The sequence below is a fragment of the Oncorhynchus keta genome, chromosome 32, assembly GCF_023373465.1.
Source record: "Oncorhynchus keta strain PuntledgeMale-10-30-2019 chromosome 32, Oket_V2, whole genome shotgun sequence".
NCBI classification, from domain to species: Eukaryota; Metazoa; Chordata; class Actinopteri; order Salmoniformes; family Salmonidae; genus Oncorhynchus; species Oncorhynchus keta.
Genome location: NC_068452.1, coordinates 10272221 through 10285774, shown reverse-complemented (window position 1 = coordinate 10285774; position 13554 = coordinate 10272221). Strand labels below are relative to the sequence as shown.

At 42.8% G+C, this 13554-nt stretch overlaps 1 protein-coding gene and 1 pseudogene across 1 annotated transcript; both read left to right on the top strand.

The window, feature by feature from the left end:
- Window positions 1-3155: 3155 nt before the first annotated feature.
- Window positions 3156-10077, top strand: LOC118365041 (histone H2B-like; annotated as a pseudogene).
- Window positions 9377-9667, top strand: LOC118365043 (histone H4-like). The gene has a single exon (XM_035746943.1). It carries the CDS (start codon window positions 9377-9379, stop codon window positions 9665-9667), a length of 291 nt encoding a protein of 96 aa, XP_035602836.1.
- Window positions 10078-13554: the final 3477 nt, after the last annotated feature.

The following is a 13554-nucleotide window of genomic DNA, read 5'->3' as shown; positions in this document are numbered from 1 at the left end:
ATATTGAAAGGTGTCCAGGTGATCCTGGAACCTGTGGCACTGAGAAATGATGGATGAGGATTTGAGAGAGCACCTAAAGTACATAAATGCGTAACTGTTCTTTCCACTTCAATTTAACGTGTCGACAGACACGCAACACACAGATAGATAGATGTAAGGTGGCTTAGTAGAGGTAAATTCCTGCAGAGATTTAGGGATCTGTTATTTGAAATCGAGGAGTTTCTGGCTTCAAAAGATGCAGAATATGAGCAGTTGCAAGACAAAGTGTGGCTGTTAAATTGAGAATTTTTGACCAACGTAACTGTTCGGCTGAATGAGCTCAAATTTGAGCTGCAATGACAATACACAAATATGTTTTAAATGATTAGCTCTGTGACTGACAGCATTTAAATAAAAAACTGAAATTGCTGTCCTCACAATCGCAGCAACATGAACTGAGGAATTTCAAAAATATGTCAGAGCTTGAAAGTCAGGGAAAAGCACTAGCACTTTGTGACTGTGGTCGATACGTTGAACATTTTCCCAGACTTTGACTGACGCTTTCAAGACTTTGCGATCTTGGAACCTGTGGCAACATTTATGTGCTTTATGTTTGGTGTGGAAGTTGATATTGACGAAATTGCCAAAGAAATTGCATAATTTTTTCACATGGAGGCATCAGCCATCGAGAGTGAAATTTTGACTCTGCAAAGTGACCTCCAAATCAAATTGAGGGCATCAGGGGAACACTTTCGGGAACCTTATCATGGAGGAAAAATATCCAAACATGAGAAAAGTTGCCATGTACTTGACAGCATTTTTTTTGGATCTACCTACCTTTGCGAGTCAACATTTTAAGACATGAAGATCATCAAGTCAAAAATAACGGTCCACTCTAACAGATGATCACCTGGACACCTGCTTGAAGATAGCAATCAGTAGCTACAACCCAGACTATATAAAGCTTGCCGACAGCATGCAGTGCAAATCATCCAATCAATGAGGTGAAAAGTTATTTAATATTGGCTAGGGGAGGGGCCGGGGGGTAGACCGCGTTAGGATCTACTTTTTCCACCCTCTTCCTATCGAACTAAAGTCTGGGCACCCTTGCTCTAGCCTTTAGATGGATATTTCCTGTAACCCATGGTTTTTGGTTTGGATACGTTCTTATAGTCACTGTGGGGACAACATCATCGATGCACTTATTGATGAAGCCCGTGACTGTTGTGGTAAACTCCTAAATGCAATCGGATGAATCCCGCAACATATCCCAGTCTGTACTAGCAAAACAGTCTTGTAGCATCGCGTCTGCTTCCTCCGACCACCTCAGTATTTTGCACATCTTTGTAAACAGGAAGCACGAGATTGGAGTAGGGATGGGTACCGAAACCCGGTATTAAACGGGCCCGGAGCTAAATGATGAAAGACCGTAGTATCGATAAGCTCCGACGTTATCGGTTCTGCTTTCAGTACTGGAGAAATTAAGAAAATCCATGTCCTATTTATTATTTCTAACCTAAATATTATAAACGCCTCCCTCTAACCAACCAACGCCTCCCTCTAAGCCAGACAAGCCCAAAGCCCCTTCACGCTGGCAGTTAGTGTGAGGATGACTGAGGAGAGGGTGAATGAGTGCCACCTAGCTGTGACAGTTCAATATATTAAAGTATTATTTATTTAGAAAGGCCTAAAACCAAGCATACAGAGGAAGAGTCCAAGGGTCTTTAGAAACACAGGGAGGTCTGTCAGTATTCATTGCAGTTAAATTACACTGTTTTCCTAAGTAGTGAAACTAAAGGCTCTTAAGAGCCACCCACATCCGATTCAAAAGGGCCAATTCCAATGATGATTGGTATGTTATGGAATGTTGTTTAGGTATTTTTACCCCTTCTATGACCAGGTGAGCAATCGCATCTCTGCATGTCTGGCAGACATAACAGTTGGATCAGTGATCACCACCTATCTGAACCTGGTGCAAAACGGAGCTGCTCTTCCTGAGGGAAGGACTGCCCGCTTCCATGATCATCATCACGGTGGACTCCAGCCTCCTCCCAGGAGCGCAGAATCTGGCGTTACAGTGCACAACAGCCTGGGCAGTTCTCAAAACATCAAACTGGCGAAGTCCTGGCAGGTTCAGATCTCAGACATTCTGGAAGAGTTTGCCTCACACAGGAGCTGAGCTAAAGGCACTTGTCATCTGTCTGGATTACTGCAACTGGATGTTGCCATCCCAAGTGCCATTAAACATCCTAAACTCATCCAGGATGCTCTTGTTCACACATTCCCAAGTTCTGGCAGACCAGAAAATCTCTCAAACTGACTTCCATTGATAAATAGGCAGCTACAAGACCATGGTGCTTGCCTACGGAGCTGTGAGGGTTCAAGAACGGCATCCTCAATGTCCAAAACAGGCTTGATCAGGCCCACACCCAAACAATGGCCAGTTCATATATGGCCTGTATTATTTATTGAGAAACAGTTGACTCAGCCCAGTCAAAACCAAGCTCTACCCCAATGGTGGAGACACACTCCCCATGGACGCGTGGACTATGCTCAAAACACCAGGGAGACACCTGAAACCCCACCTCTTTAAAATACCTAGGATAGGATTTCCTTCTACCCCCCTTAAAAGATTTAGATGCACTATTGTAAGAGTGGCTGTTCCACTGGATGTCATAAGGTGAATTCCATTTATAGTGATTGGTATGTTACTTAAATGTAATGTAATGTAAATGTATGCTATTTGGTAGGAAAGCATGAGCCAATCCGAGTGGACAGGGAATATTAATGACATGACTCTGTTCAGTGCAGCCTTCATGCACAGAGTGACGCCTATGTGTGACAGTGCCAAAGTGGGCAATTCGAGGATCAGCGTTATTTGGAGCAGCAATCGTGCCCCCCACACACATTTTGAAACGCACAATTTCCCATCCATTACAGAATGTGAGAGAAGGGGGAGGGGAGGGGAAGGCATCCCACACATTTGTCTTTGTTCGGGAAGCCCGCCTCTGAGTGGAAGACTCTTTTGAGCGCAAGAGCTCCACTGGGCAAATGGCAGGGATGAGAAAGCAGGGGTGTGTCCATGGCAGCTGAATATGCTTAGTTTCCTTTTCATAAGACAGGTAAGCGCTCTCCACCCCTCATTTGTTTCTGAGAAGCAACGAGACATCAACATCATGTCCGAGCCAGCAAAGTCCGCGCCCAAGAAGGGCTTCAAGAAAGCTGTCACCAAGACCGCAGGGAAGTGCGGCAAGAAGTACCGAAAGTCCAGGAAGGGGAGCTACGCCATTTACATTTACAAAGTCCTGAAGCAGGTCCACCCCGACACCAGCATCTCCTCCAAGGCCATAAGAATCATATTAAGTTGAATGAACTCATGTCCATGTTATTTGACATGAATTCTGAATTCTGTACAGCACTTTGTGACATCAGCTGATGTAAGAAGGCCTTTATAAATACATTTAGACCCAGTCACAAAGGTTCACATTTTACCTTTAGATTTACTAGATCAGAGTTCCCTTCACAGAAAAAGGTATTAGGACAGCAGGAATATGTCGATTTAAACATCAACAGTTTTCAAAACAGCTCTTATTAAACTGTACAAAAGCAGCAGCAACGGACGGTCAAATTATTACTTGACAAATGACAAGATTTGCTATCAACATTGCAGGTGCGTCCTGGTTGCTGCATAGACTTCATAAGGAAATAAATATTCTCATAGTAACCGTGGTGCTGAAATGGCCACCGCCTCTGCCCAGTTGGCAAGGGCTATTTTCCGTTTGAGTGAATTTTGACACGCTATAGGCACAGTTCAGTACACCCCTCATCCAATAGACTCCAGTATCTATATAACCCCCCCCCCCTGTAATTCTCACAGAAACCACTTTATTTTACTCCACTTTCCCTGGTCATCTGTAGCATCTCCACTTTTTAAGTCACTGCAACAAAACGAATGTGGAGGTGCATTGATGTAATATATAGTCCTCGAGAAGAAGTTATACAGGATATATAATGTAATGGCATCTCAAACGTTTTTTTTCTCGTTTTTACAATCCATATACCAGTAGGAGAGCGTACAGAAAAATAATGCTGTAGGTTTAGAGAGAACAGTTGCAATCCATTTTTAATCAAGTAGTACCATTTGAAGTGACCCTCATTTTATACTTCACAAACATACATTGTCATGATGTAGTGTTCCAAATCTGCAGTAGACAAAAACCAGCTGAAAATGTGCAGGTGGCAGTGTAGCCTAGTGGTTAGAGTGTTGGACTAGTAACCGGAAGGTTGTGAGTTCAAACCCCCGAGCTGACAAGGTACAAATCTGTTGTTCTGCTCCTGAACAGGCAGTTAACCCACTGTTCCCAGGCCATCATTGAAAGTAAGAATGTGTTCTTAACTGACTTGCCTGGTTAAATAAATAAATAAAAAGGTTCAACACCAAACAGTTAAGTGATTCTGATTTCAGAGCAGTGAGATTAAGTAATAGAGTGGAATACATTTTAAAAAATGAAATAGAATATCATATCAAAAGTAATGTGAGCATTGCATTGTGGAAAGCAATGACTTCATAAAAACATGTATTGCAATGTGCAGCACGTATTTGTAGATGAAACACTGATTACGTTGGGTGAAAAAGTAACTATGATTTGGTGTACTCTACTTGAAAATGTGTTTGGAGTTTTGAAAGCACTGCCTATTTGATGATCTGTTGTTGTTTTTTTGTTTTTTTAACCACATACTTGGGGAAATGGCACCAGTTGAGCAATGATGGCTCTCTGTGGCCATTGTGAATAGTACTTCAGATCCAGCAGGTGGTGCTCAAATGCCTCCCTCCGTGGCTTGAATGAGGAGTCGACCTATTCCTTATAGCTCCTAATGCATTTAAGGCCCGTGTTGGCAATATGACTTCTGATCCAGCAGGTGGCAATGAAATCCCTCCCTACATGACTTGACTGACCAGTTAGTTGTCTGACTCCTTATAGCTCCTAATGATTTTAAGCTGAGTGTTGGCCACATGACTTCTGGTCAAGTAGGTGGCGGTGAGATCTCTCCCTTACATGAGTTTACTTATTCCTTTTAGCTCCTAAATTAGGCAGAGGGTGTCAACAGTGCATCTCGGATGAACCCTGTTCTGAGCTCCTTTCTTCATTTAATTCGAGATAATTCCTGTCTTCTTCATGTCCTCTTCATTAGTCCCTCTGCATGTCTTCCTTCATGTCTTCTTCATGTCCTCTTCATGTCTTCCTTCCTGTCTTCTTCATGTCCTCTTCATTAGTCCCTCTGCATGTCTTCCTTCCTGTCTTCTTCATGTCCTCTTCATTAGTCCCTCTGCATGTCTTCCTTCCTGTCTTCTTCATGTCCTCTTCATTAGTCCCTCTGCATGTCTTCCTTCCTGTCTTCTTCATGTCCTCTTCATTAGTCCCTCTGCATGTCTTCCTTCCTGTCTTCTTCATGTCCTCTTCATTAGTCCCTCTGCATGTCTTCCTTCCTGTCTTCTTCATGTCCTCTTCATTAGTCCCTCTGCATGTCTTCCTTCCTGTCTTCTTCATGTCCTCTTCATTAGTCCCTCTGCATGTCTTCCTTCCTGTCTTCTTCATGTCCTCTTCATTAGTCCCTCTGCATGTCTTCCTTCCTGTCTTCTTCATGTCCTCTTCATTAGTCCCTCTGCATGTCTTCCTTCCTGTCTTCTTCATGTCCTCTTCATTAGTCCCTCTGCATGTCTTCCTTCCTGTCTTCTTCATGTCCTCTTCATTAGTCCCTCTGCATGTCTTCCTTCCTGTCTTCTTCATGTCCTCTTCATTAGTCCCTCTGCATGTCTTCCTTCCTGTCTTCTTCATGTCCTCTTCATTAGTCCCTCTGCATGTCTTCCTTCCTGTCTTCTTCATGTCCTCTACATTAGTCCCTCTGCATGTCTTCCTTCCTGTCTTCTTCATGTCCTCTTCATTAGTCCCTCTGCATGTCTTCCTTCCTATCTTCTTCATGTCCTCTTCATTAGTCCCTCTGCATGTCTTCCTTTCTGTCTTGCCACGTGGGTTCCACTAAGGTGTGTTTTTTCTTCTTCTCGGCAATCACTAGCCACTCATAACGGAACAGCAGTCACTTGAATAATGTTTCCATATTTTGCATTACTCATGTCATATATGTATACTGTATTCTACTCTATTGTACTGTATCTTAGTCTATGCCGCTCTGACGTTGCTCGCCCCATACATGTATATATTGTAATTCCATTGCCTTGGTTAGATTGATGCGTCTTGTGTGTGTTGTTGTTGTGAAATTGTTAGATATTACTTGTTAGACATTACTGCACTGTTGGAGCTAGAAACACAAGCATTTCACTACACCCGCAATAACATCTGCTAAACACGTGTATGTGGCAAATAGGATTTGATTTGATGGGTGATTGGATTAGATTTGATATTGGTAGGAGTTTTCCTCAGTGTGTGTCCATCTTCCATTTCCACGTCATGTCCTAGTTGGGGAGCTATCCGTTATACTGTAGACTACTTACTAGCAATGTCACTGTAGTCAAAGTAGATTATCTAGGCTATAGGGTGTGGTAACAGGCCCTCTGTCATTTGTTTTTTGTACTGTACATGTGAAGTAACTGCACGCTAGCCTAGCGAAGAGCAAGGCTGTTGAGAATAGGGGATTGCAAGCAGTTGAGGGGAACTATAGTGAAAGACTCACCTGCTGTTCAACACAAGGCCCCAAACACCTCTGCAGACAGAGTATTATTCACTCCCAGTCCTATGATCTTGCTCTGTGAAGGAGGTTTGCTTTTCAGCATCGAATTCATGGCAGCCTTCACCCTAGTTGATTTGGGCATGTGAGTGATTCGAGAATGGTTGGCTTTGGTATCCAAGGTGTTTGAGAATGTTGGGGGTCAGTGTTCCGAGGGGCTGACTGTGACACCATAAAGTGGAATGTAGTTAGTGTGCTGTTGGAGGGATTCCAATTCAGTCCGGTGCAGTCTTCCAGACAGTGCAGTTGTGCTTCAAGTCTGCTCTCTGTGTGATGACTTGTAAGTTGATTGTGACTAGATGGAGTACAGCTACGACCAGAAGGGACATTTTCGGTAACCCTAACCCTTTTCATAACCATAATTATCCTAACCTGCTAGGGAAAAGTCACTTCATGACACTAGCTGTAGCCCACCTAGTCAAAACCTTGTCAACCCTTATCCTAAAAAGCCCACTCTGTTCCTAGATGTACTATGTACTATTTATTTATTTATATTGTATTTATTTATATATTACTAAACCAAGGGCTGGCAGCCAGTAAGTACAGGTAAGAGACCAGAATGGCAACAATAATTTGATAGATTAAAGCTAGTCACATCTGAGATGTTAGACTGCACTGAATGATAAAGTGCCAGTATGTGCTCTTGGACCCTTATGGCATCAATGGGTCCGCCCCATTTGTCCCTTTTGAAATGAACAGTTGAGATGGGCCCTCCTTCTGTGGCCGTCGTTTTATGCTACATCTGAGGCAATCTTGTGGGCGTAGTGTCACCTGGGCCAGAAATGAGCAACATCACACCAATAATAAGACACTTTGTTATTGGTTAGCAAAGAAAAGTACAATACTATTTTTGCACATCCCTATCACCTCTGTATGGATAGGTAAACCATCTGTTCATTGTGTGGGTGGGTGGGTGTCTGAGGAATGTTTTACTGCGTTTCAGCTGACAGAGGTATCACCACCCCTCCTATTGGCACCTCAGGTCCTCTTGGCCCCCTGACTGTCAGGTTGGATCCTGTCTAGGGAAGAAAGAAGAAGAATGATGTTATTAATGACAGGTAATATACTGCCGCTGCAAGATGACATGGCCTTCCACAAGGTGACATGATGGGGCCCCTTTGCCTTTAGGGCATCCCATGTGTATTTGTTTCCCTGTAGCCTATATCTTCGGCGTTTGGATTTGACGGTGTCCCGTGTATGGAAAGATGAAGAATCCATTTATGAAAAAGTGGGCATTTTTTCCAATGGATGTTTGGTGTGTTAGTTGTTGTTATTTTGTGTGTGGGAGAGTCACCTCCTCTCTACTTGGGACCTCTCTGAGTTCTTTAGGCCTATCTCTATTAGAGGGTTTCAACGTGGGGTGAATCATACTAGTTCAGTATGTAGTCAGTGTGCCTTCCATGGCCTGTGAAGTTAAAGTTAAAGACCCATTTCCTCAGTGCGGCTCCTCAGTCTTTGGGTGAGTACTCCCTCAAACAGCTTCCCAACATGACTGTGGAGGCTGATTGGTCTTTAACTTGTGACGTTGTGTGGGTCTTTACCAGGTTTGTGACTCATTGTGACAACTGCAGATTTCCAAGGTAGGGGAAAATGGCCATCCATGAGACATGTGGTGAAGAGGTTAGAAAGGAGGTGCAGGTATTCATCAGGTGCTTGCTTGTGTGTGTTGTCAATGTTGTCTTCCCCAGATGCTTTGTTTTTCATTTGATTTCAGATGAGTCTTTATTCCTTCAATAGTAACAGAGAGGGTGAGGGGATGGTCTACTGGTGTCAGATTTGAAGTATATACTGTTTTCTATATTTCTCGGTTGACAATGTTTTTCCATTCTTTGTTATAGAGGGATTAATTGGGACGAGAATTAACATTTTGTAGGTGGTTTCTACCGGTTGTGCTACCGGCTTGCAGACGCCAATCTCAAACTACCACTCTCCATCAGAAACATTATCACTTTCACTTTTACAACCCCACAACCGTACAATTAAAGTGAAGGTCTCCACAGCAATACCCCAACCCCCCACCACTTAAAAACGCTGTGCGGAAGAAAATATGGAGCTTCACCTCAGACAGTGATGAAAGTCTATGAACTACATCTGATCTCTCTTTGGATACGCCCTACCAGCCTGGATAACAGCTTCACCATAGCAGATGAATTGGCTACAGATAAACCCGAAACATGGCAATAGAAATGGCTTACAGACTACCAAGATACATCAGCAATCACTACATTCACAGCACATCCGGACTCACATCAATCAACAATAGACAGTCAATCATTGGCCAGAAGTTCATCAACAGAGCCACTCATAATCTATCATTGAAGGAAGCTGTCGGACAGGCCAAATGGGCCACAGACACACCCGTGTACATAATGTTGAAACTGACCTAAAATATCCTCCATCTAAAACATAATCATGCAAGGCTGACTTTAATTACACATAGTTTATTTTCCAACATAAAAAAAGAGCAAAAATAAAATACAAAAACATTCAAAATACATTTGCATAATAAAAATAAAAATGTGTGTATATATGTGGATGCATTCATTCACCCCCCCTCCCTTTCCCCCCATACAGCTATGAGCTGTAATTGTAATAAAGTTGGTTTTAAATACAGTAAATTCATGTCGGGAAAGGAAAATAGAGCAACGAATCTATGCCAGGAAGAGTCAAAGAGGCAAAGAAACTTGGAAAAGGAGGCGCCAAGTGTCACCGCAAAGTTCTCTGTGAAAAGATCCATGGAATCACCAAGCCCGCTATCGGTGTGAAGCGTATCTCCGGTCTGATCTATGAGGAGACCCGCCTTGTCCCGAAGGTGTTCCTGAAGAACGTGATCCGTGATGCCATCACCTACACCGAGCATACCAAGAGGAAGACCGTTACCGCCATGGATGCGGTCTACGCTCTGAAACGCCAGGGACGCACCCTGTACGGTTTCAGAGGTTAAACGCACTGTTTTCGGAACTTCGACATCCCGACTTGAACCCAAAGGCCTCTTTTATGAGGCACCCACATCCTCTTCAAAAGGGCCAAGTCCATATAGTGGTTGGTATGTTATTGGAATATTGTTTACGTATGCTATTTGGTAGGAAAGCATGAGCCACTCCGAGTGGACAGGAAGTATTAAGCAGGTCCACTCCGACACTGGCATCTCCTCCAAGGCCATGGGAATCATGAACTCGTTAGTGAACGACATTTTTGAGCGTATCGCCCCGGTGTGCCCACTACAACAAGTGTTCTACCATCACCTCCAGGGAGATCCAGACCGCCGTGCGCCTGCTGCTCCCTGGTGAGCTGGCCAAGCACGCAGTGTCTGACGGCAGCAAGGCCATAACCAAGTACACCAGCTCCAAGTAAGCAGCGCATTTGGACTGCTATATTAACTCTAAGGCTCTTTTAAGAGCTACCCACCCTGTCAGTAAAAAAGCAATTCCATTGTGACCGAATGAATGTGTATGTAGGTAGGCTGTGTCCATTGTAGGACTGTTCCATTGTGGGCCGGTGGCTGCTTTGTATCCTTTTCCGTTTCAAGTGTAGGGGTTTTGCGTGCTGTCTTTGTCTGCCGAATGTAAGATAGCAACAGACGTTTCTCTGAAGGACATGACAAACAGGGTTGGCCTCCATTCCAGTTGAAGGCCGTGTATAGTGGAATAAGTGAGTGGAATGTGAAATGGCAAAGGGTGAAGACAGGGCCGAAATGGCCGTTGTTTGAGGTGACTTCCTGAATAAGTAGGAGACGGGATAGAGTCCCATTTATTCACTCAATCTTAATGATGAATCATGCTACCCAATGATGAAAAGAGGAATGGCATGAATAATCCAGTGTCGGAAGAATAGGAGTAGGCCTATATGAAAGTGTGTAGGCCCCAAGTCCCAGTAGAACACAGTGAGTGAGTGAGTGAGTGAGTGAGTGAGTGAGTGGGCCTTGTCATTGGAGCAGTAGTGGAATCCCCTTCGAATAACTACATTGGGAAGAAAATAAGCGGCAATGAGCCTTCTGAACTATACGCATCTTCCGGGACTCTTCTCCAGGTCCAAGCAGATGAGATGTATACAGCCCTTGAGATATTTCCTAATGAGTTAAAGCAACCATCTACCACCAAAAATGTGTTCTCACCATAACTGAGTCAGGTTTGTAGGCCTCCTTGTTCGCACACGCTTTTTCAGTTCTGCCCACAAATTGCCTAAAGGATTGAGGTCAGGGCTTTGTGGTGGCCACTCCAATACCTTGACTTTGTTGTCCTTAAGCCATTTTGACATAACTTTGGGAGCATGCTTGGGGTCATTGTCCATTTGGAAGACCCATTTGCGACCAAGCATTACCTTTTTGATTGAGGTCTTGAGATGTTGCTTCAATATATCCACATCATTTTCTTTCCTCATGATGCCATCTATTTTGTGAAGTGCACCAGTCCCTCCTGCAGCAAAGCACCCTACAACATGATGCTGCCACCCTCTTTTTCCTCCAAACACAACAATGGTCATTATGACCAAACAGTTCTGTTTTTGTTTCATCAGACCAGAGGATATTTCTCCAAAAAGTCCAATCTTTTTGGATCTTTTTGCAGTTGCAAACCGTAGTCTGGCTTTTTTTTTTATGGCAGTTTTGGAGTAGTGGCTTCTTCCTTGCTGAGCGGCCTTTCAGGTTCTGTCGATATAGGACTCGTTTTACTGTGGATACAAAAACGTTTGTACCTGTTTCCTCCAGCATCTTCACAACGTCTTTTGCTGTTGTTCTGGGATTGATTTGCACTTTTTTCACCAAAGTACGTTCATCTCTAGGAGACTGAATGCGTCTCCTTCCTGAGCGGTATGACGGCTGCGTTGTCCCATGGTGTTTATACTTTGTTTGTACTATTGTTTGTACAGATGAACGTGGTTGTCACGATCGTTGGAAGCATACTCGGACCAACGTGCAGCGTGATCTGAGTTCCACATCTTTTATTAGAAATAAGTGAACCACACAACAAAACAATAAAGACTAAACGAAACGTATATAGGCATATATAGCCTTACGGAGCTTCACGGTCGTTTTTTGTTGTATTATTGTTTTGTTGGCGACATTTGCAAAATAAAGAAAAATGTACGCTCACATGCACCTTTGTCCGTTCCATACTGCGATCGTGACAACAGTGGTACCTTCAGGTGTTTGGAAATTGCTCACAAGGATGAACCAGACTTATGGAGGTCTACAATGTTTTTTACTGCATCCTTTTGATTTTCACATGATATCAAGCCAAGAGGCACTGAGTTTGAAGGCCTGAAATGCATCCACAGGTAAACCTCCAATTGACTCAAATGATGTCAATTAGCCTATCAGAAGCTTCTAAAGTCATGACATCATTTTCTGGAATTTTCCAAGCTGTTTAAAGGTACAGTCAACTTGGTGTATGTACATTTCTGACCCACTGGAAATTGTGAAACCGTGAATTTTAGGTGAAATAATCTCTCTGTAAAAAATTGTTGGAAAAAGTATTTGCGTCATGCACAAAGTAGATTGCCAAAACTCTAGTTTGTTAACAAGATATTTGTGGAGTGGTTGAAAAACTAGTTTTAATGACTCCAACCTAAGTGTATGTAAACTTCCCACTTCAACTGTATATATATATATATATATATATATATATATATATATATATATTAGCCCTATACCTACTATTCTTATTGTTGTTTTCGATGTTCATAATTGATCACTTGGCAACATTGACCTTGTCATTCATGCCTTTAAAGCATATAAAATGAGTGGGTGAGACGGAGAGACAGGATTAGTGGCAGCATATTCATATGATTCTGAATTCTCCGGGGAGGAATTTTAAAGAGCACACAGCAGGAAGAATGGAGAGGTTAATGAGACACAGAGCAGGGAGTCGCTCACCATTATGCCGGTGCCTTACCAAAGAAGGAATTCTTAATTGAACCATGGAAAACCACAGGTGTCAATTCGGCAAATCATAAACCAAGTGGCCACCTCTATTGTGCTGTGCAGAAGATGGAAAATCCAAAGAGATGAGTAAGTAAAAGTCACGTGAAATTAAATCACTGAATGATCCATACACATTGCATCTCACAACAATGCTTTGGAGAAGTCAATGGGTTCTCAAACAGGATTCTCAAGTGAAAGACCACAGTTGACATCCACTATTTGCCCATTTCACTCTTCTACCTGTTTTTAAATAATCTGGGGCGACAGGGTAGCCTAGTGGTTAGAGCGTTGAACTAGTAAACAGAAGGTTGCAAGTTCAAATCCCTGAGCTGACAAGGTACAAATCTGTCGTTCTGCACCTGAACAGGCAGTTAACCCAGTTAAGAATTTGTTCTTAACTGACTTGCCTAGTAAAATAAAATCATGCAAATCTTAAAATTACTCAAATATGCTGTGATGCCAAATTGCTTAAAATAAATATATCTAATCAATATGATTAGATATAAGTTAGATAATAATAAATGGGGAGATTTGGACTAGGATTAATATACTGTAGCAATTCTACAAAATAGGCTTGAATTACAAAATGACCCAGCATAGCATGCATGCAGCCACCACTTGAAATGAATTAAGGAAATCATAAAAAATAATTTAGGGCTGCTAATGCACGAGTCTAGCGTTATGTGGATCATTGTAAGCACGCAAATCCTTAATCGAACCCATCATGCGCACACCGTCAAGGCTCAGAACTCAATTGCACGTTAAGCATTGTTAAATATCCAAGCTGTGTCCCAAAACTTTCATTACTAAAATAACTTTCATTACTTAAACGCTTGTTATTTACCGACTGCCTCAGACTACTCGTAGAACAGCTAAGCGCGTGGTTAGATGCGTTTTTCCCTACCATATCA

Bases quoted from the DNA above. Each gene is read 5' to 3' on its own strand.
- LOC118365043 (XM_035746943.1), top strand. From the start codon at position 9,377: ATGCCAGGAAGAGTCAAAGAGGCAAAGAAACTTGGAAAAGGAGGCGCC.